The sequence below is a fragment of the Homarus americanus genome, unplaced genomic scaffold, assembly GCF_018991925.1.
Source record: "Homarus americanus isolate GMGI-L3 unplaced genomic scaffold, GMGI_Hamer_2.0 scaffold22250, whole genome shotgun sequence".
In the NCBI taxonomy this organism is placed as follows: domain Eukaryota; kingdom Metazoa; phylum Arthropoda; class Malacostraca; order Decapoda; family Nephropidae; genus Homarus; species Homarus americanus.
The window spans coordinates 4182063-4205956 of NW_024741189.1; the positions used below are offsets into that span (position 1 = coordinate 4182063).

The 23894-nt window shown below is 41.5% G+C and overlaps 1 protein-coding gene across 2 annotated transcripts in view; it reads left to right on the forward strand.

The window, feature by feature from the left end:
- The window catches only part of LOC121875641 (peptidyl-prolyl cis-trans isomerase-like 3), a gene marked incomplete in the record, with an annotated part of 76254 nt that overhangs the window by 9140 nt on the left and 43220 nt on the right, over positions 1 to 23894 (forward strand). For both annotated transcript variants that reach the window (XM_042380256.1, XM_042380257.1), the window contains 2 exon segments: positions 13947 to 14084; positions 14457 to 14555. In XM_042380256.1, coding sequence (XP_042236190.1) covers positions 13947 to 14084; positions 14457 to 14555 — 237 coding nt within the window.

The following is a 23894-nucleotide window of genomic DNA, read 5'->3' on the forward strand; positions in this document are numbered from 1 at the left end:
AGCTAGTGAGCTGGGAAGAGGGGGGGGGGGATTTGAGTCCAGTATTTGAATGGACATTAACCTGGCAACTGTATTTCTCTTAAATATTAATTGTGTGAGCATACCATCATAAAATTTAGATGTTATTTTTACTACAACATAGGTATTGTGTCGGAAAAAGTGGAGTTTGGGGGTCGGGCCAGTCTCTATTGGAATTAATCCCATATGTTCTGTTCGTCACTTTATGCGGTTTTCACTTTCCGCGGTACCCTGTGGGTTCAATTGACCGCGTAAATCGGGGTATTACTGTATTTTCCAGTAATACTACACTACAATACAACTACTGTACACCACTTTTAGCAATACGTATTACTTTGATACAACATGATAAAATGGACAAACAATGAAAATGAAACAAACAAAAGTAGGCACAGTACTTACATTCAGGAAGCCTCCCTGTGGCTGAGCGTGTGGCATGACAGGCAAATTGTTACCCTGGAACGTAATAACCCGCACTGGGCAATCAAACGATGCCGCGAAACGGTGGGCGTCTTGGAACGCTCAACAGGGGCGCCCTAGATGGACATTCCGGAATGTGAACCGGGGCGTACGGGTTAATAGCAGTGCTCTACATGGTTATTCTATATTTTATCGACAAGTATGATAGAATCAATTGTAAATACATTGGACTTGAATGTCCTTGATTCCAACAAAAATTAATACAGTTAACCCTCACTTTACGCGGTCCCGCATTCCGCGTTTCCACGTTAACGCGGTGCCTTGCCAGAACCTCACGTGCTCACATTACGCGGTACGTGAACCCCATTACGCGGAGAGTGTCCGGCGCGACGCTATTTTTAGATTCGCCCCACCCGCCCGCCCGCCCGACTGCCTGCCTGCCTCTCCCTCCTCCTCCCTCCGCTTGGGCAAGCGGCGCGGTAAGGTTGCGCAGTGTGTGTCTTTGTTGCGTTATCATTGACGTCATATGACGTATCAGACCTGCTGCTAGCTGTAATTGGCTTAAAGTATTATGACGTGTCCACCCGGGGGAGGGAGGGAGGGAGAAAAGACGACGCTTGACCTAGCCGCAGCAGTTTCATCCCTCAAGGCCACTCCGTGTAAACGCGCATCCATTGTTCCGTAAAATGGCTTCCGCCGGACCACCACCCCCAGAGAGAAACCTTTCCTTACCTGGACCCAGCGGCACTAAACCAAAGAAGACACGACGTTCCTTAAGCTACGAGGTGAAGTATAGCATCATCCAAGAGTTGGAGAAAGGAACAAGGCAGGTTGATTTGGCGCGCCAGCATGGCGTGAACGAATCTACGATCCGGACTATAAAGAAGGATTCAGCCAAGATAAAGGAGCACATGAAGATCACAAAGTCTACAGGTGCTTCTATGATCAAGTATTTTCACAACCAGGTGCTTCTCAAGACAGAAAAATTACTTGTGAGGTACTTGGTGCGTCAGGCGCGACGGAACATGGCGGTCGACACGCGCTCTGTTAAGGACTACGCACGTGAACTGTACATGGCAGTGGCACGAAAGATGGGAACTTCAGAGCCCAAACCCTTTAATGCTTCCTCTGGGTGGTTACAGAGGTTTAAGATCCGGAACAAGATCACCAATATAAACATTGGTGGTGAAGAAGCGAGTGCTGATCGTGCTGCGGCTCGGGAATTTCCTCCGTTTTTACGTGAGATTATGGAGGAAGGACAGTACAGTGACGACCAGGTGTTTAACATGGACGAATCTGGTCTTTTCTGGAAAAAGCTACCTTCCAAGTCCTTCGTTGTGAAGAATGCCAGCAGGATTCGGGGCCGGAAAATGCAGAAGGAACGCATCACCGTCCTGTTTACCACCAATGCCTCCGGTACCTGTAAGCTCAAGTTATCGGTGATCCACACAGCCCGCAAGCCGCACGCCTACAAGAGCATGGACATGACCAAGCTAAATGTCCACTGGCTGACCGCACGTAAGGCATGGATGTTCTCTACACTGTCCCTCTCCTGGTTTGATGACTGTTTTGTTCCCGATGTAAAGAAATTCTGTGAGCGACAGAATGTCCCATTTAATATTTTGTTGCTGCTGGACAACGCACCAGGACACTCGCCCCTACTGTTAGATCGTCACCCCAACGTAAAAGTGGTCTTCCTTCCTCCCAACACTAAGTCTTTAATCCAGCCCATGGACCAGGAGTTGATTTGCAATGTGAAAGCTGCATTCTCAACAAAAAAATTCCAGCTCCTGAACGACTACACCAACACCAGGGAAGAGTTGCGTAACCTGAGTGACACCACCACCGATAGCAAGAGCGAAGAAGATGAGGATCAACAGTTAGAACAGCAAAAAATACTCTTCAAACAATTCTGGAGAGTATTTAACATCAAGAAAGCTGTGGACTTCTTGGTGGAGTCATGGGATCAGCTGTCTATTGCTACAATTCGTCACGCATGGAGACATGTGTTGCATGGAATACCAGGTGAGAGGAGGAGTCAATCTGTGACTGGTGAGGTTCAGAATGTTGCAGTAGCAGTGGACCTTGCCAGAGAAGCTGCGCAGACTGTTACAGTTCCAGGCTTCTCCGAGACCACCAACGACGACATCCTGGAGGTGATCAGAGATCCTGAAGTGACTGCCGACGAGATGTTGGAAGAAGAACACGTCAGTGAAGAGGAGGAAGAAGGTGCGTCAGTCTCCGAAGAACACAATTTAAGTCATAGTGATATTAAGGGTGCCATGGAGTGTGCAGAGAAGATGAAGTCCTTCCTTTCCCGCGACAATGACGATGACCGCTATGAAGTCTTCCATACCCGGCTGGTGCAGGCTATGGAGCCGTACATCAAGGTGTATCACGACAACATCAACGCCAGCCGTCAGCAAAGCATAACAGATTTCTTCGCCCGCAACCCACCACAGCCAGCCCAAGCCAGTGATAGTGACAGTGAAGGTGACTTTGAGGGATTTGTCAGGGAAGCCCTGACAACTGTAAGTGACAGTGATGGTGATTCACCTAGTAATGGTGATTCACCTGAGGGCCAGTAATCTGCCCTCTGCCTCGGAACCAGCCTCCATCCCCGTATGCCGACCCATCTCTTCTACTACCGTAAGTGTTACACCTAATTTTTAGTTTTCTAACCTTACCTTTATTTTTCCTATGTTAACCTTTATCTTTCCTAACCTAACCTCTTCTATATTACTTGTTTTTTCATACCATCATAAAGTTAAGATAAAATTTTTACTACAACATAGTTGTGTGTCGTCAAAAAGTGGAGTTTGGGGATCGGCCCGGACTCCATTTCAATTAATCCCATATGTTATGTTATTCACTTTACGCGTTCCTCACTTTCTGCGGTACCCTCCGGGTTACATTAACCGCGTAAAGTGAGGGTTAACTGTAATGCCTTCCAAAATAAAAAAAATTGATGAAACTACAGTAAAACCTCGATTAACCGCCCACATATGGGGGGAAGGGTCCGACGGATAATTCAAAAGGTCGGTTAATAGTAAATAAAGTCTATTGAAATAAAACATACATTTAAGTTTCTCTATTCATTTTTGTTCATTTGCCATTCATATTTCAATAGAATTTGCTTTAAAACATTAACCACTTTAGTAAATAAATATGAACCAGCACAGAAACCGTGAATAAAAAATGGAAAAGTCAAAGAACTTATGTCATCACCAAAATTGTGACCAAGTCCCAGGTTGCTGATCTGCCTCATTTACACACAATTGCAGGGTCTGAATTACTTCGCTTACTATTGACAGCACAACATACATACAAGTATATTGTTTTTCACTCTTGATTTTTTTTTAATTTTTGCATTTCTTTATGGTTCTTTATTATTATTATTATTATTATTATTATTATCATTATTATTATTACATTATCGCCCCCCAGGCACCGATGTGGGTCAGTGACCTGTACCCGGGTGGGCTAATCCCCCTATTTTTTTATTTTTTATTTTTTTTTTTGGGTGGGGGTCCGGGATCGACGCTTAATCCAAAAGGTGGTTAATCGAGGTTTTACTGTAATATATTTTTGGTCATCCAGCGAACTTTAGGATTTTAAGTTGACCAATTTTTACCAATAAGGTTAGGTTAGGTTAACATTTCAATGTAGAAAATTAAAAGTTCAACACTTAAGCCCTGGTTGACATTCCGGAACGCTGGACCGGCGCACCCCAGGTGACTTTCCAGAACGTGCACCCTTTGCCTCCATGTTTGAATGCCCATTGCGGGTTAACAGGTTCCAGCATGACTCTTTGTCTGTCCCAGCACATGTAGGGAAGCGTGGGTATGCCCAGTGCTGTCAGTAACCATTCCCTTGTCGTCATGGAGAGTCGCCCCTCATCTTCCACTCCGATCAAGCGTCGCCGCCGTGGGTTGGATGATAGTCATATAAGGAAAGAAATATTTGCTGTGAGTGCTGCAGTGATTATATGCCTAGTGATCCTGATGATAGCATCGAATTAGACAATGTATTAGAGACAGCTGAGGATGAGCATGACACTGGCAGCGAGGCCCAGCCAGGACGATCCAATCCGTGTGCTCACAGCTCAGACAAGGGACAATGGATACCTTTGTTTGGTCTGATGGCAGTAATTTTCAGCCTAACATCACTGATTTCAGACGATCATCAGGTGAAATTACTCCCGATTTTCCTTGTACAGAGGAATCACGTAAGATGGACTATTTTTGTGCTTTCTTTGATTGTGCAATCATGGACTTACTGTGTACCGAAACAAATAAATTTTATCAGTACACGTGTGATGCTGACCCAGGCTCTAGCCCCTCGCCACACATGCGTCGATGGGGTGAGGTTGGTGTTTCCGAACTGTGTGTTTTTTGCAGTGCTGATGCTGATGGCACATGTGAAAAAACACGTACTTCAGGAGTACAGTGGTCCCTCGGTTAACAAACGGTTCGGTTAATGAAATTTCGGTTAACAAATTACCTTCCATAAGAATCTTCATTTCGGTTAACGAACAAAAATTTGATTAACGAAATCCTTACGAAAATCACGTTTGAGCATCAGCTGGTGGGCTTGTCTGCCAATTCAGTAATCTGTTCTATGTTAACATTCGTTTCCAATGGAGTAAATATCAATAAAGTTGTGCTCTTTAATATTTTTGCATTTTTTATAGTAAAATTATTAGTCATTTTAACATTTATTTAACATATTGATAATACAGTCATGCGCCGGTTAACGTCCTAGATACGTTCTTGGAAACGTGACGTTAACCAAAATGGACGTTGTCCGATCATCACATAAACTTTTTATTTATACTTACTTGTATGTGGAATACTATATACGTACATATACGCTTTTACTCTTAAATCACTACTGTAATGTGATACAGGTGATTAATTTTTATCTCTTGTGCAAAATACATGACGTTTATATTAAAATTATTCACTGTTTTACAAGGATTCCAGCAACGCTGGGCAGTTGGAGGAGAGGGAGGGAGGGAGCGAGCGAGGGGGCTTGGGGGGAGGGGAGGTAGTTGGTTTGACAGTTGGCACCGGCCCAAGGTCTAACGCGTGTACCTGTATATTTATCAGTTCTTAAGTGACTAAGCTTCTCTCTTATAAAAAGCCAGTGACATGACCTAGGTGAATATAATTAACATTGTTGGGATTCTTGTAAGGTACTGATTAATTTGAATATAAACTTGCTATAATTTGCACTGGACATAACAATTTTAGTTCCATAATCAAATAAGTACATGTGCACTCCAGCTTTGCACTAAGGTCATTTATTTCTTTTACGTTTCTTTTAGTATGGTGTGTGCATGTAAATGGATGAAAATAAATGAAGAAATTAATGTAAATCTACCCAAAAATGCAGTTAAAAAAATTTATATTATAAATGTACTACAGTACTGTACACTAATGTACAACAATTTTTATCTCTTGAGCAAAATATATGACGTTTATATTCAAATTATTGGCTGTCTTGCAAGGATTCCAGCAATGCAAATTATAATATCCTAACTTTAGTCTCAGATATTATATAAGATAAAAACTGTAAGCCTAAATAAACCCCCGGCTGAGCAGATTAGGGAGGGAGGGAGGGAGGGACGGAGCCAGCAAGGGGTGGGGGGTTGAGGTGATAAGTTTGAGCCGAAGGTCTCTGTGTGTTTATTTAACACTCCTACTAAGCTTCTCTCATTTTAAAATGCCAGTGATATGACCTAGGAGAATATAATTAACATTGCTGGGATGCTTGTAAGATACTGATTTATTTGAATGTAAATATGTTGTAATTCGCACTAGACATAACAATTTTAGTACCGTAATCAAATTCGTACATGTGCACTCTAGCTTTGCACTAAGGTCATTTATTTCTTTTACGTTTCTTTTAGTATTGTGTGTGCATGTAAATGGATGAAAATAAATGAAGAAATTTGTGTAAATCTACCCAAAAATACAGTTGAAAAACTTTTTATAAAATGTACTACATTTTTTTTTTTTTTTTTTTTTATTGGGCACTCCCCTACATCCTTGTGTAAGGTGAAGCGCAGAAGCATTTGCAGCGCCCAACAGGGAAGCGTGTTAAGTTCATGATTGCCTTTATGTCTCATGAGTTAAGGGCGTAGAAGCCTGAAGAGTCAGGGGCATAGAAGCCTGAAGAGTCAGTGGTTTATGTCATCAAGTTATTGGAAGCTCCAACAACTTGTCCCTGAATACGAATTCACAACTTTCGACTTACAACAGGTACCTACTTTACTGCTAGGTGAACAGGGACTAATGAGGGCTAGGAAGTAAGTCCAAACAACTTCCACCGGCCCCGGAATCGAACCCGTGACATCTTGCTTGCGAGGCAAGAACGGTACCGCTTCTACCACTGGCCCCCCTACTACAGTATTTTACACTAATGTACTACATTTTTATATCTTGAGCAAAATATATGACGCTTATATTTAAATTAATCTCTGTCTTGCAAGGATTTCAGCAATGCAAATTATATTATCCTAACTTTAGTCTGAGATATTATATAAAATAAACATAAAGAAATCACCAATCTTTTGTCTGGGAACACGAGGGAGGTAGCCAGCCGAGTGTGAGAAAAGGGGGGGGGAACAGGGGGGGGGGAGGTGGTCAATTGAACCCACAGGGTAGCGCGGAAAGTGAAAACCGCGTAAAGTGAACAACAGAACATATGGAATTAATTCCAATAGAGACTGGCCCGACCCCCAAACTCCACTTTTTCCGACACAATACCTATGTTGTAGTAAAAATAACATCTAAATTTTATGATGGTATGCTCACACAATTAATATTTAAGAGAAATACAGTCGCCAGGTTAATGTCCATTCAAATAATGGACTCAAATCCCCCCTCCCCCTCTTCCCAGCTCACTAGCTCCTACCTTTCTGAGAAATGTTGGATGAAAACACTAGATTTTAACCTTTAGTAATAAGTAATACCTCAGACTAAAGATAGGATAATATAATTGACATTTCTGGATTCCTTGCAGGTCAGGGAATATTTTGAATGTAAACTTCATATATTTTGCACAAAAGATAATATATATGCTTTGTGTAAACCAAATTATTACATTAGATCTAAAATTTGTATGTCTAATGCAAAATCCATGATGTTTATATTCAAAATGATCATCATATTGTAAGAATTCCAGCAATGTAAATTATATTCTGGCCGGGTAATTTGTATGAATTTTATGAGCTAAAACATATATCTTCAGTAAATAAACAAAGAAATATTCTTCAAGGACACTATCTGTCAATCAAAATACTCCGCCCTAGCTGAGTCGGTCCCTCCCTCCCTACCAGAGAAGCTTTGGGAGAAAAGAGTATATTTACATTTTTAGTAATAAATAATAACTCAGACTAAAGTTAGGATAATATAATTGACATTTCTGGATTACTTGCAGGTCAGGGAATATTTTGAATGTAAACTTCATATATTTTGCACAAAAGATAATATATATGCTTTGTGTAAACCAAATTATTACATTAGATCTAAAATTTGTATGTCTAATGCAAAATCCATGATGTTTATATTCAAAATGATCATCATATTGTAAGAATTCCAGCAATGTAAATTATATTCTGGTCGAGTAATTTGTATGAATTTTATGAGCTAAAACAAATATCTTCAGTTAATAAAAAAAAATATTCTTCGCAACACTATCTGTCAATCAAAGTACCCCACCTTGCCTCCCCCCCCTCCTCACACTCACGCCAGCTGGGTTGGTCCCAACTCTCCCCCCCACCCCCCACCTTCCCTCCCTACCAGAGAAATGTTGGGTGAAAATACTAGATTTTAACTTTTAGTAATAAATAATACCTCAGACTAAAGATAGGATAATATAATTGACATTTCTGGATTCCTTGCAGGTCAGGGAATATTTTGAATGTAAACTTCATATATTCTGCACAAAGGATAAAATATTTGCTTTGTGTAAACCAAATTATTACAGTAGATCTAAAATTTGTATGTCTAATGCAAAATCCATGATGTTTATATTCAAAATGATCATCATATTGTAAGAATTCCAGCAATGTAAATTATATTCTGGCCGGGTAATTTGTATGAATTTTATGAGCTAAATAAAAAAAAATTATACTTCACTGCTATATGAGTAGATGCACCGCTGAAAGTGAAAGTCCAAGTCCGGTTCTGGCAAGGTACACGTGTAAATGAGAAATCGTGGAAAGTGAAACCGAAACCGTGAAACCGTGTAAAGCTTTTTACACGGGGTAATACTGTATTTATTTGAGATAAGATTTGACAGTTGGCGCTGAAGGCCTGCGTTGTTATTTATCATTACTTAAGAATGACCAAGCTTTTCTCATAATTTGCCACCCAAACGACCTGGGTGAATATAACTTACATGTAAGATAGTAATTTATTTGAATACCTGTATAAACAAGCTATATTTGCAATTCAATTTCAATTGTTTATTCCTTGATAGAGGAAGCGGGATACTAGTGCTGTCATTTGGTACCCCTGTACCATGACACCAGAAGCAACTGGCCAGTGTCACAAGTATATACAGTACAGTACAATCATCCCTTGGTTATCGCGCCTAATTGGGAACCCGCCGTTAACAAAAGTACAGAACCTATGGGATTTATTCTAATTGGTTCCAGGCACCCAAGACCCAACCCCAAGTTTCCCATTTTTCGACCATTTAGACCCACTAAATATATATATAATGTTATGGTAAATATCATAAACACACATAGGCATGGCTAGGTTTATTACAAAGTGATGAAAAGGGTACGCTTAATACTGTAGTCCACAAAACGTGTAGCTATGCTTTTTTTATTTGGTCCCCCATCATACGAGTCCGTTTTCTCTCATATATGGTCACCATACTTGATTACCATACTCCAAATGAGGTCTGATCAATGCTGTATATAGTGATCTGAACATTTCTTATATCTTGAGTCACAAATGTTCTTTGTATCAATGCAACCAGTCTGTTAGCCTTATTAATCTTCTCAGTCAGATGTTCTTCAAGTTTGAGAGCAATATTATTATTCCAAGATCCTTCTCAGAATAATTTTCTGTTATTTCCTCATACAGGACATTACATAATTTTTCTTCTGTGCTGTCATTCTTCCAGTCCTCATGAATATACATTTCTTCGGATGAAACTTCAACAGCCAATTATCTGACCACTTTTTCATCTCCTGTAAACTACGATAATCTTCATCTGCACATATTTTTCTATATACTGTATCTTGGTATTAACTGCACAAAGAAAACATTACTGTGTTTCACTATGTCTGGCAGATCATTTATAAATATTACAAATGACAATGGCCCAATGATTGACCCTTGAGGGACACCACTAATTTCTTCCTTCCACTCGGAGGCTTGTCCATTTACCATCACCTGCTGTTGTCTTTCACTGAGAAAAGACTCAGTCAATTTTAAAAAATTTCCCCTGATGTTATAACTCTGAATTTTCTCCAGTAACTGTCTATGTGGCACCCTGTCAAAGGCTTTCATATAGTCACATTAGGCTATGTCAACTACAACTCCTTCATCGATCGTCTTGAAATGAATCCGTATTATCACTAAATAAGGTGTGCTCATTCATAAGTTGCATTATTTTCTCTCTCACATGTTACAGTAGATGACATAATCAGATTTTGGATTTTTTGTTTTTAATGATAATTTCAGACAAAAAAAGACAAATTTCTTGTGACACTTTTCTCACATTATACCTGTAACCAAGATATCGTAAGTTGAAGACCAGAAAACTACTAGAAAAAGTATTACAGTATTGTATTTGTTGCCACCAACTGATTCTCAAGAATTTTATCTTTATAATCAACAGCTTAGACAATTCTAAGACACTTCTTCTTTGACGTTTCCCTTGCAAACAACCTAGAACTGAGATAAATAATAATATTTCGGTTAGCCAGAATCCTTCAAACCCAGAACTCTCCAATAGCCGGAATTGAAATTTTCTTGGGTACATTTTCTGGAAAATTCCGGGGATGGGGATACTTTTCCGGGTTCGTGAGATGATGTACTGTAATGCATAATTTCTGGAACTTCAGAGAACATTTTTCCGTTACCTGGAAAATTCCCAAAAATTCTGGGGATAAGAGATTTTTTCTGGCTTTGAGAGATGAAATAATGCATCATTCTGGAACTTCCAAGAAAATTTTTTCCGTTTCCCAGAAAATTCCGGGGATGAGAGTTTTCCAGCTTAGAGAGAGAGTTGTCTCATTAAACGGAAATATCTTATTCCCAGAAGTGATCTGCACCAATTGTTCCAGCTAACGGAGACACAGTAAGTCCTCGTTTAACGTTGCCCCCGACAACGCTGTTTCGTTATAACATCACTACTCTTTAGATACCCAAGATTTGGACAACATCCCGCCGATTCGGTATAATGTCGTCACGGATTACTTTGTATGACGCATCACCCTCTCTCACCCAGTCAGAGAAGGAGGAGCCACCCTCCGGATCTCAGTGACTCGCCACCCTCCGGATCTCAGTGACTCGCCACCCTCCGGATCTCAGTGACTCGCCACCCTCCTCCTTTCCCGCTCTCCTCCTCTCCCATCCTCCACCTCTCCACTATCCAACGCACACTCTCTCCACCTCCGCCCTTCACTGAGTACAATACAAAATGATGTAGTTTATTTATCTTTTTGGATGTATAATATATACTATTTTCTATAAAAATTCCAGTGAATTTATGTACAGTATAATCTGCATTTACGCGGTCAATTGAACCTGTGGAGGTCCGCGTAAAACGAGAAACGTGTAATTGAAATAACAGAACATATGGGATTAATTGAAATAGAGACTGGGCCGACCCCCAAACTCCACTTTTTCCGACATAATACCTATGTTGTAGTAAAACTAGCATCTTAATTTTATGATGGTATGCACACACAATTAATATTTAAGAGAAATACAGTCGCCCGGTTAATGTCCATTCAAATAATGGACTCAACCCCCCCCCCCCCCTCCCACGCTCGCTGGCTCCTCCCTCTCTGAGAACCGTTTGGGTGAAAACACTAGGCTTACATATTTAGTAATAAATAATACCTCAGACTAAAGTTAGGATAATATAATTGACATTTCTGGATTCCTTGCAAGACTGCCAATAATTTGAATATAAATTTCATATATTTTGCACAAAAGATAAAAATTTTGCCCTTTCTAATAAAATTCTTAAATTACATCTAAAATTTGTATGTCTAATGCAAATGTTAAGATGTTTATATTTAAATTAATCGCCATCTTATAAGAATTCCAGCAATGTAAATTATATTCTGGCCGGGTAATTTCTATGAATTTTATGAGCTAAAAACAAATATCTTCAGTTAATAAACAAATTATACTTCACCCAGACACTATCAGTCAATCAAAATACCCCACCTCCCGCCTCCTCCTCCCTCCTCCCTCCTCCCTCCTCCTCCCTCCTCCCCCCCTCACCTTCCCTCCCTCACCTTCCCTCCCTCCCTACCCCTCACCTTCCCTCCCTACCAGAGAAATGTTTGGGTGAAAACACTAGGCTTACATTTCTAGTAATAAATAATACCTCAGACTAAAGTTAGTATAATATAATTGACATTGCTGGATTCCTTGCAAGACTGCCAATAATTTGAATATAAATGTCATATATTTTGCACAAAAGATAAAATTTTTGCTCTTTCTAATAGAATTCTTAAATTACATCTAAAATTTTTATGTCTAATGCAAATTTTAGGATATTTATATTTAAATTAATCACCATCTTATAAGAATTCCAGCAATATAAATTATATTCTGGCTGGGTAATTTCTATGAATTTTATGAGCTAAAACAAATATCTTCAGTAAATATACAAATTATACTTCACCCGCGTAAATGACCAAATTTACCGCATAATTAAAGCATTTTCATTCTGGCAAGGCACCGCGTAAATGACCAAACGCGTAAATGCAGACTATGCTGTATATGTAATGTATTTTATGGGACAAAGGGAGGCTGGGGAACGTACTGTATTTCTTATGGGAAAAATTTATTCCATTAACGTCGCGGTTTACAGGAACGGAACCACGACGTTAAGCGAGGACTTACTGTACTTCTATACTGTATATTTAATATGGTGCTATCAACCACATATGGTATTATTAATTAAGTTATCCTATCCAAACAAACGTACCTAACCTTAACTAACTTTCTAACCAGTGGGCTCCACCCCCAAGATCCCCCAGCATATTAAGCAGAAAGAAATTAGCTATACAGTGATCCCTCGATTAACAAAATTTCGGTTAACAAATTACCTTCCATAAGATTCTTCACTTCGGTTAACGAAAAAATTTTGGTTAACGAATTCCTTACGAATTTTTCCAAACATGTTTTCGCCTGCTTTTGCCTGCTTACCAGCTGTAGTATTAGTCCGCCAATACAGTACAGTAATTGGTTTTAGGGCTTAAATTCGTTACCATTTGAGTAAATATCAAGAAGGTTGTACTATTCAATAATTTTCTAAGTCTTATATTAAAGTTTTTAGTCATTTTAACAATTATTTAACAGGGAACTAGTTTTAAGCGCGCCAAACAGCCGCTTGACTCCCTCAGAATGGCGTCACTTTGTGTCTGCTCAGTGGAGGAAGCATCTTGCTTGACCCTCTCTTGAACATAAATTGTTTTTACGTTTTTACAGTACAATTATTGGTCATTCTGAAGTTTATTTTACATATTGACAATATATAATGCAGTGCAGTGTTGATTTAAAGAAAATAATCTTGAATTAGACCAAGTGAACTAAAATTTTATGGGTGAAATGGCGGCATGGGGGTGACTTCTCTTCCACCCGAATACCTTCTCTTCTCCTTTCTCCTCCACCCCCATTCTAATTCCCATCATCATCATCATCAACCAGGAGCCTTCTACATGCACACCTCAAAGTAAGTGTACTTTACTGCATTTATTTTTAGTTTGTATGTAATTTTCGGTGAGCTTGATCCAATTACCCAATATCCCATTGAAACAATGGTTTTGGTTAACGAAATTTTCGGTTAACGAACGACCTTCTAGAACGAATTGTGTTCGTTAACCGAGGGAACACTGTACTTTGATATTTGGGCCCACCCATGCTCAATAACAAGCTCTGATTTGTTGAAACAAACACACGTCCTCCATGTAGACTTCTTGCACATTGTTGAACAAGCCAACGTACGAACGTAAAAAAAAATGAATAGCTATCTCTGTTCCTCGATCGTTTGCTAGGCTAATGGGGAGGTTACTGTACAGTAGTAGTAATGAGGATTCAATGGTTTTCCGTATAATGTTTTAATTTATGCTAATCATCGTATTGAGCTTGTATGTGTTTTTTTTTTAATTAATTATTATTATTATCATTATTATATTTTTGCCCCCAGGCCTTCATGTGGGTCATTGACCTGTGCCCTGGTGGGCTAATCCCATAAAAAAAAATACTTTACTGCATAATAATGGTAATTTTTTTCAGAGTGTTACATTGCATACGGATGTTGGTGATATCAAGGTTGAGCTGTTTTGTGAACATTGCCCCAAGACTTGTGAGAATTTTTTAGCTTTGTGTGCCTCCAATTACTATGATGGTTGTCTCTTCCACCGCAACATAAAGGTGAGTTTCTGAGAATATTATGAGAATATTTTACTTCTTGTTCTGTAGGTTTCTATACAGTAACTTCTCTGCATTATAGATACATTACAGTTTGAGATTTATGTAAATCTTGACATTGGTGCCTGAGAACTAGTCAAATGATCTGTTTACATTTCCACTGCAACTATTAGAGTAACATTTGTCAATCAAGGCAAAGCCTTACAAATGGGTCATTAACATTGTTGTGTAGATAGAGTAGGGAGAATGGACTCACCAGTTAATCACACTATCCCTACCTATAGTGTTGGTCAGCCTAAACCATTTGATAAGGACTTAATTCATAAATAATTTTTTTGCTCTCTTTTTTCATTATCATTTCATATTTGGTTCCAGGGGTTTATGATCCAGACTGGTGATCCATCTGGGACAGGAAAGGGTGGACAGTCTATCTGGGGACAAAAGTTTGAAGATGAAGTAAGAGATGATTTGAAGGTAAGATTTGACTACTTACCGGTAATTAGTGTAGGTGCCTATGTAAGACTCTAGTTAGGTGGAGTCTAGACTTGTACACGGAACCCCTAAACCTTTAATGAGACCATACAATATTTATAATTTTTTTTTATTGGGAATAGCCCACCCAGGCACGGGTCATCGACCCACAATGGGGGCTGGAGGGCAAAAAACTAAGAGTAAAAAGAAATTAAAAATAGAAGAGAAAAAGACTAAATTAATCTACACCACGAAGATCCCGGAAAACCAGCTTTTTGAAGTGAGACATTGTATGAGTATTGAAACACAGAAGAAGGCAGAGCATTTCACAGTTTGGCTGTGTGAGGAAAGAAGGATGTACTATAAATGGTTATTCTAGTGTGACCGACATTCACGCAGAAACGGTGGGCACCACGGGCAAGACGAGCGTTACGAGCTCATGGCCTTGCCGGCAATGCACAGGATGCCAAATCCACCGAAAATTGATTATTGAAGTATAGTACCTGTAAAAGAGAGAAAGTGAAGCAACATTGCAGTGAAGAGAAAGGGAAGAGAGATTATCAACTATAGGAGGAGAGATGAAAGACAAAATGCCTTTGATTCCACCCTATCTAACAGATGGAAAGAAGAAGAGCCATCCCAGATGTGAGAGCAGTACTCCAAGTTAGGACGAATGAATCCCTATAAACTTGAAGCAACTGCTCAGGAGTGAAGTAGCTACAGCATCTGTACAGCATTCCCAGCTTTTGGGAGGCAGCTTTAGGAATGTTGTGGATGTGTGTCTTCTGTGACATAATAAAGGAAATGGTGAGACCTCGCATATATATTTTAGAATTTGGCAGGATGATTGCATCCGGAAATGTGATCGGTGGGAGATCTTCTATTTTGGAAAGTGTAATTGGTAAATCCTGTGTTTTATTACTATTGAATTTAACCAAGTTTTTACCTCCCCATTTGGAGATGCTGCACTGATCCGCATTGATATCAGCTCTAGAAACAGATCTAGTTTGAGTTAGGGGGAAGGGAAAATGTGAAGAAGAGTGAGGAGTAGCGTCATCAGCGTAAGAATGGATAGAATTAGTCGTAGTGTGAAATGAATCATCAATAAAAAGAAGGAAGAGAGTACGTGAAAGAACAGAACCCTGTGAGACACCACTATTGGTAGAGAAAGAGCGATAGATCAATCCCTCGACAACAACTGCCATGAACCGGTTCTCAATGAAGCTAGAAATTACAGAACAAAGTGGGGGAGAGAAACCATAATTAAAAGCTTGTGTCATACCCTGTCATATGCTTTGGAGATGTCGAGGGCCACAACAAAAGTTTCCCCTAAGAGAGGATGACCAAAGATAGGTGCAGCAGGAGAGCAGATCACCAATAGATCTCACCTGGTGAAAGCCATACTGGTGATCCAACAAATGAGAATGGCATTCAAGGTGACACCAAAAATGAGAGTTTAAGATAGTTTCAGAAATCTTAGAGAGGGATGAAGCTAGGGCAATGGAGTGATAGTTAGAGGGATGGGCTGAACCAAGGCATGCTTCCAAGAAGAAAGAAAAGTTTGGGTTTTGAGGCAAAGGCGAAAGAGGCAAGCAAGCACAGGGGCCAGAATTTCAGCACATGAGGAGGTATTCCATCCAGTCCGTGCGCCTTACTCACATCCAACCTAGATAACAAACCAGCAACCCTACTAGTGGAGATTATAGGAAAGTAGGAGGAGCAGGAGTTGGAGGGGTAGAGTTGGAATCGTCTAAGGTGGAGTTGGAGGAGAATAAGGTGCCAAAGAGATTGGCATTATCATAGGGAGAGGTGTCTATACAGTTATCAGGTCAGAAAAGAGGGAGTGCAGAGGTTATTACAGATGTTTTTGGTTAAGGTCTAGAAGACTAGAAATATAATTATTCATGTCAGCGGTCTTTCTTTTTATAAAATTCCGCTTGGCGCTACGAAGAATTGCCTTACAACGATTCCTAGAAGTAATGAAAGAGGAGTGAGTAACAGAAGGAGGAGATGGTTTCATGACTTGATACACCCTATCTCTCTCCCTACATGCAAGACAGCAAGAACGATCAAACCATGATTGTAAAGTGAAAGTTTTGGTAGAAGAAGGGATAAATGCACTCATACCATTGAGTATAGATAATGGTTGCCCCTCGTGTAACGAGGATGGCTGGCCCTAGGGCCACCTAGGCGTGAATTTGTTTGAGGTGTAGTAGCTGTTGCCAACACAACAACTACACCCTAGTTAACGAACTGCATGACCCGGTGTCAAGGAATAGTCCGAGAAGACTGAACAACTCACCAACTGCACTGGCTAACCATTACCCCAGAATACATTCCACAAATTGATTAACATCCAGGTTCACAATTACTGTTGGTAGACAGAGGCAAATGGCGTAAAGAAACTTGCCCATAATTTCACTCTGGCCGGGGATCTAACCCAGGTCCGCTCGTTTGCAAGGCGAACATGCTGACCATACATCACAGGTCGCCTAAGTACAGGTGCTCCTCTACTTAAGAAAATTCAACTTATAAGCTTTCAGAGATACAAAAATCATCACTGGGGGGGGTTACCTGCCAGAACAGGTGTTTAATGTGGATGAGACTGGATTATTTTAAAGAAAATTCCAGATAGAGCAAACATTACCTAAGAGGAGAAGAGTGAGCCAGGTTTTAAGGCTGTATTAAAGGGTATAGCTGTACTAAATATCCATAACCTTTTCATGTTTGGTACCTACTTTACAAGAGTAGAGTTGGACTTACAACAAGCCTCAGGTACGTAACTTGTTCATAAGTAGAGGAGCACCTGTATAATCCCAGCAATGCTGTCAGCACATACCGAGGCGTCCCAAGTGGAAAAGCAACATTCATCCTAGGGAAACTCGGAGAAGAATTCTCGCAAGGATTGCCAGTTTGCCCTCTGATAGTGCCATAGTTGGCATTTAGAGGCGGGTGAGAGAGATGGTTGTGCCCTAAGGGGGCAGAAATTGAGTATGAATAGTGTGAGGGGTTAAAGCAGGGGTGGCCAACCCATCGTTCGCATGGCACAGTTAAACTTAATGATCCATCCTTCCTAAGCTGCCATACAAAAATCATATTCAAATTTTACCCATAATCTTTGGGATATTATTTTTGTTTAGATTTTTTCTGGGAATGGATTATCATTATGGACACATGAGAACGATATATACAGAAAAGCTTCGACTGCCCTGCTGTATGTGGCGTAACCTGATAGGATGTGTTCGCGTTCATACAGGCCGGTGCTGGCTGGTTCCTGGTGAGTAAACGGATCAGCAAGTTGTCATCAGTTGTAGGTTAAAACTAAGCAAGTATTTGCTTCTATAAGTTCACAAATACACATTAAACCTTGTATTAATGAATTTGGTAATGATGAAGTCGACTCAATATTGTGGAGTCTTGTCAAAAGTAAAGAGAAAGAATCATATTTGGCAACCCTCTCCCTATGAACCTACACACTTGTCACCAGCAATGCAGTGATTTTCAGTCATCTGCAATACTTGGAAGTGTGAGGTGCTGTCGCTTGTTATGGAAAAGTCTTGGATGATTATGAGAATTACTGACTTTTTTGCTTAGCAACAGTTCTCGCTGCATCCCTAGAGTAGACAGAAGTGTCCACACTAACTGGAGACAAGTGCTTATGAAAAAATAAGTTAAATAACGTTACGCTGTTACGGTTAGTAATTGTCGTATTCATGTAGGAAAATTCGTAGAAAAAAGTAATTAATGCATTTACGCGGTCAATTGAACCCGTGGAGGCCCGCGTAAAACGAGAAACGCATAAATGAAATAACAGAACATATGGGATTAATTGAAAGAGAGACTGGGCCGACCCCCAAACTCCACTTTTTGCCGACACAATATGTATGTTGTAGTAAAAATAGTATCTTAACTTTATGATGGTATGCACACACACATAATATAGAAGATAAATATCAATAAGAGAATAACATACTGTACCAAGTAAAAGAAAAATCAAGGTTTAACACTTACATTAGGTTAGGTTAGAAAAAATAAAGGTTTAACACTTACGTTAGGTTAGGTTAGGTTAGGTTAGAAAAAATCAAGGTTTAACACTTACGTTAGGTTAGGTTAGGTTTAACACTTACGTTAGTAGAAGAGATGGGTCGGCATACGTGGATGGGGCCTGGTTCCGAGGCAGAGGGCAGATTACTGGCCCTCAGGTGAATCACCATCACTATCCACCATAGTTGTCAGGGCCTCCCTGACAAATCCCTCAAAGTCAACATCACTGTCACTATCACTGGCTTGGGCTGGCTGTGGTGGGTTGCGGGCGAAGAAGTCCGTGATGTTACGCTGACAGCTAGTGTTGATGTGTTCGTGATACAACGTGATGTACGGCTCCATAGTTTGCAACAGCTGGTTATTGAAGACTTCATAGCGGTGATCGTCAGGGTCATTGGAAAGGACAAGCTTGAGTTTCTCGGCAAACTCGATGGCATCCTTTAAATTACCATGTGTTAACTTATGTTCTTCTCGGGCTGCCGCACCACCTGCATCTTCACTGACGTCATCGTCTTCCAACATCTCGTCGGCAGTCACCTCAGGATCCCTGATCACCTCCATAATGTCTTCGTTGGTGGTCTCAGAGAAGCCTGCAGCTGTAACCCTCTGTGCAGCTTCTCTTGCAAGGTCCACTGCTACTGCAACAGATTGAACCTCACCAGTCACTGGTTGCCTCTGCCTCCCACCTGGGATACCTTGCAACACATGACGCCACGCGTGACGAATCGTTGCCACAGACAGCTGCCCCCATGCCTCCACCAAGAAATCAACAGCTTTCTTGACGTTGAATTTCTTCCAAAACTTTTTGACGCAAACTTCTTGCTCCGCCAACTCTTCTTTCTCGTCGTCGTCGCTCTCGCTATTGGTGTCACCCAGGTTACGCAACTCATCCTTGGTGTTGGTACAGTTGTTCAGGAGCTTAAACTTCTTTGCAGAGAATGCAGCCTTAACGTTGCTGGATTAACGACGTAGTGTTGGGAGGAAGGAAGACCACTTTTACGTTGGGGTGATGATCCAACAGTAGGGGCGAGTGTCCTGGTGTGTTGTCAAGGAGCAACAAAATGTTGAATGGAACATTCTGTTGCTCGCAGAATTTCTTGACGTTGGGAACGAAACAATCGTCAAACCAGGAGAGGGACAGAGCAGTGAACATCCATACCTTACGTGCGGTTAACCAGTGGACATTTAGTTTGGTCATGTCCATGTACTTGTAAGCGTGTGGCTTGCCGGCTGTGTGGATCACCGATAACTTGAGCTTACAGGTACCGGAGGCATTGGTGGTAAACAGGACGGTGATGCACTCCTTCTGCAATTTCCGGCCCCGACACTTGCTGGCAGACTTGACAACGAAGGTTTTGGTAGGTAGCTTTTTCCAAAACAGACCAGATTCATCCATGTTGAACACCTGGTCGTCGGTGTACTGTCCTTCCTCCATAACTTCTCGAAAGAATGGAGGAAAATCACTCGCCGCAACACGGTCAGCACTCACTTCTTCACCAACAATGTTAATGTTGGTGATCTTGTTCCTCTTCTTAAACCCTTGCAGCCACCCAGAAGAAGCAGTGAAGGGTTTGGGTTCTGCATTTCCCATCTTACGTGCCACTGCTACGTACAGTTCACATGCGTAGTCCTGAAATGACCGCGTGTCCACTGCCATGTTCCGTCTTGCCTGACGAATCAAGTAGCTCACCAGCAAATTTTCAGTCTTCAGCAGCACCTTGTTTTGGCAGTACCTCACCATTGAAGCACCTGCAGACTTTGTGATGCTCATGTATTCTTTTATCTTGGCGGCATCCTTCTTGATCGTCCGGATCGTAAATTCGTTCACGCCATGCTGGCGCGCCAAATCAACTTGCCTCATTCTTTTTTCTAATTCTTGTACGATCTAGTACTTTACTTCGTAACTTAGGGCATGTCGTATCTTGTTTGGCTTGGGGCGGCTGGGTCCACATAATGCAAGGTTTTTCTGTGGTGGTGGGGGTCCAGCGGATGCCGTTCTTACGAGATTAGCGGGCACAATAGAGCATAGTATACACGGGGTGACTGGGATCAATGCGAATGACGCAGGTAGGCCAGCGGCTTCTTCTCTGTAGTGGCAGGGCTAGTCATATTACATTGAACCAATCACAGCTAGTAGGGGAGGTAGGTAAGGATGCGTGGCCTCATCACAGTCCGATACGTCATATGACGTCACCGATAACGCAACAGCGACATACTGCGCAACCTTACTCGCGCCGCTTCCCCCCACTTGTGGTCAGGCATGGGCTGCTTGAATACAAAATGGCACGGCGAGTCTGGACCCCTCCAGCCACTCTCCGCGTAAATGACCCAATTTACCACGTAATTCAAGCATTTCAATTCTGGCAAGGCACCTCGTAAATGACCAAACGCGTTAACTAAAACCGCGTAAATCCAGACTATACTGTACATGTTATTGGCCATCGACTTACCAAAAATGTGTTCTGGACCAAGTACTAAAAAGATAAAAATTAACCATTTTCACAATGAATGGGAGGAAGACTTTTTTTTACCATGAATAATTTTAAATCTTTGTGTGTCTGATCTCCCATGTGTCTCCAGCTATAGCAAAGAAAGGAAGTCTTGAAAGGCATTTCAAAAGTTTTCACAAGAAGTATGATAATGATTTCCCACCCAAAAGTGAGCATCAAAACAGGAAAGTTCATGAACTGAAATCACAGCTTACTGCACAACAAACTCTTTTTACCGACTCGAGCTCAAAATTAAGGGTAGCTGTAGATATATGAGACGAATATGCTGTAATATGTAACTGTACTATTTACCATTACCGGTATTGATTCAGGTCTCTGTATTATATGTTATAATCATACCCCCTTTTGTCACTGAGTGTAGTTCATGTTTTAGGCACATGCGCGCTGTACGCGCATGCGCAGACAGAGATACCCAGAGAGATTCCAAGACAGGACGCTGTTTCCCCTGTCTTAACTCCTTTTGTGTGTTTGTCCCAGAAATAGAACTTACGATTTTGACACCAGTGTGTTTCCTTTACCCCTGATTGGAAGCATCACCTGGGTCTCCCATTTCCTTTACCCTGATTGGAAGCATTACCTGGGTCTCCCACATGGCGCAGTGTTTAGCTGGGCCATCTTGTCAACTCCTCCTGTCAGTGGATCGAGTGGATCAGCGTGCCTCTCAAGATATTCCTGGATTTACAGTGCAGTGTTGTGAAGTGCTTTTCAGTGTTTTGTGTGCCCTTTAGTGTCTTTAAAGTGTTTCCTGTGTTCCTGCACTTTTTACAAAAGAGGGAAGCCTATTTAAGACCTATGGGAGAGCTCAAGTTTTGACATCCGCCTTCGTTCGTGTTCCGACCGGCACTGGGCGTCTGAGCCGAGGGGAGTTGCTGTAGTGCCAAGCACTCCCGAGCCAGCCCGACCAGTACGCACGAACGAACGCACACACACACACACACTCACAGGCTCGCAGATATCTTCCATTTAAAGACAATTGCTTTCCTGCTCACTTATTAATTACAGTAATTGTGAGAGAAATAAACCAGGCCATATGGAAGATCAGGAATTTTTGGGTTTTCTTCAGATACCACAAGACCAACTTCAGACTGATGTCGGTGCGTAAGTGGACTCAAGTGGGCGGAAGATTAATCAGCGGCCCCACCACCCTTAGCCCCCACCACACACGTCCGCAACCTGCCACAGGTGTCGACTTCCTTCATTTAATTCAGTTTTGGAGAAAACCGACGACAAGACGACATCAGGAGGCGACAGGAAGACGATGAGCGTGAAGAGGATCACAGGCGTCAACAAGAAAATGCCAGATTCAGTGCCATTATCGAGTTGTTGGCACCTGTTACCCTTCAAGCAGCTACTACACCTGCCTCTTCGTCCACAGGCGCGCCTGCAGTCCCCTTCAACTTCTTTGCCCCACAGAAAGCACTGCTCAGAGTCCACCGCCACTCCAGGTGATGCCTCGTTCCAGGTATTCCGTGAATGGCGTCGGAGTGGGACGATTATTCGATGATGGTCGATTTATCGAGGTTGCCTAGGGAGAAACAGCTGATCCAGATGAGAATGTGTCTCACCCTAGAGACGCTACTCGCACAGTGAGTTAGATACATAACCTACACATATAGATTAACTGTAGATGTGGTACTGTAGGAGCTGGTCTTGTCTTGTGACCTAATGTCGGCGCCAAGCCAGGCTGTTAAGCCGCTACCTCACTGCAGCTGTAGATGCACGACGTGGTCGGGTAGGTCCTCCAGCTCACACAGTGTGTTGGATATGGTACTTGTTCATGTGATTTAGTTAGGAATTCATAGTTCCTCACTTAGGTTGAGTATGGAGTCCTTACTTCTCTCCTCGTGGGGTTTGGGTGTTTCTTGGGTTCTCATCTGGTGTTGAGTGGTGGCGAGTGTACCCGGTCTGGGTGTGTCACGTCAAGGATCAGGTCAACACTGATCAACATTTGTTTCTCTCTTTCGAGTTGAAATTGTCACTGTTGTATATCACTTGTGGGTTGATCGTCATTCTTTGCACTGTACTGTTGGTGGGAGGATATTGATTAATCCAGATGGAAGGGAAGGGCCGACAGACCAGGGTGGCGGCTGTCTCCATGGTCAGAGACCACCACCGCATTAGCGAGTGCTGACTACACACGTCCTTACCCTATGAAAGCTGAAGAGTGTGGGTATGTGTGTGTGTAACCAAATTAATTCTAGTGGGGTTTATTTAAATGGATGGTGCAGCGGAACACCCTCAGAATACCGAATCAGCACAAACAAAATTAATATAGTATTTGCCATGACCTGGACTGGTGTTCCTGAGATTTGGTTTCAAGGAAGCACCTAAGAACATAAGAACATAAGAATGGTGGAAAATGCAGGGGCCTTTGGCCCATACTGGGCAGTCCCGTTTCCAACCCTATTGCTCAATGCTCATATAAGCATCCAACCTATGTTTGAAGCTATTCAGCATATTCGAATTAATGATGATATTTGGTAACTTGTTCCATTCATCCACTACTCTGTTTCCAAACCAGTGTTTACCTATTTCACGCCTAAATCTGAATTTGTCTAATTTAAAACCATTATTACGAGTTGGCTCCTGGTTGGATAGTTTGAGTACGTTGTAATGTCCTTTATTTAGCCCTGACATCCATTTATACAACTCTATCACGTCGCCCCTCGCTCGTCTCAGTGCAAATTAAGATGCTTTAACCTGTCTCACACTAAAGGTTCCTTGTTACGAGCAAACACATTGTTTACTTGGCAAGGTTCCTACTTATCATTACTCCTAAATCTCTCTG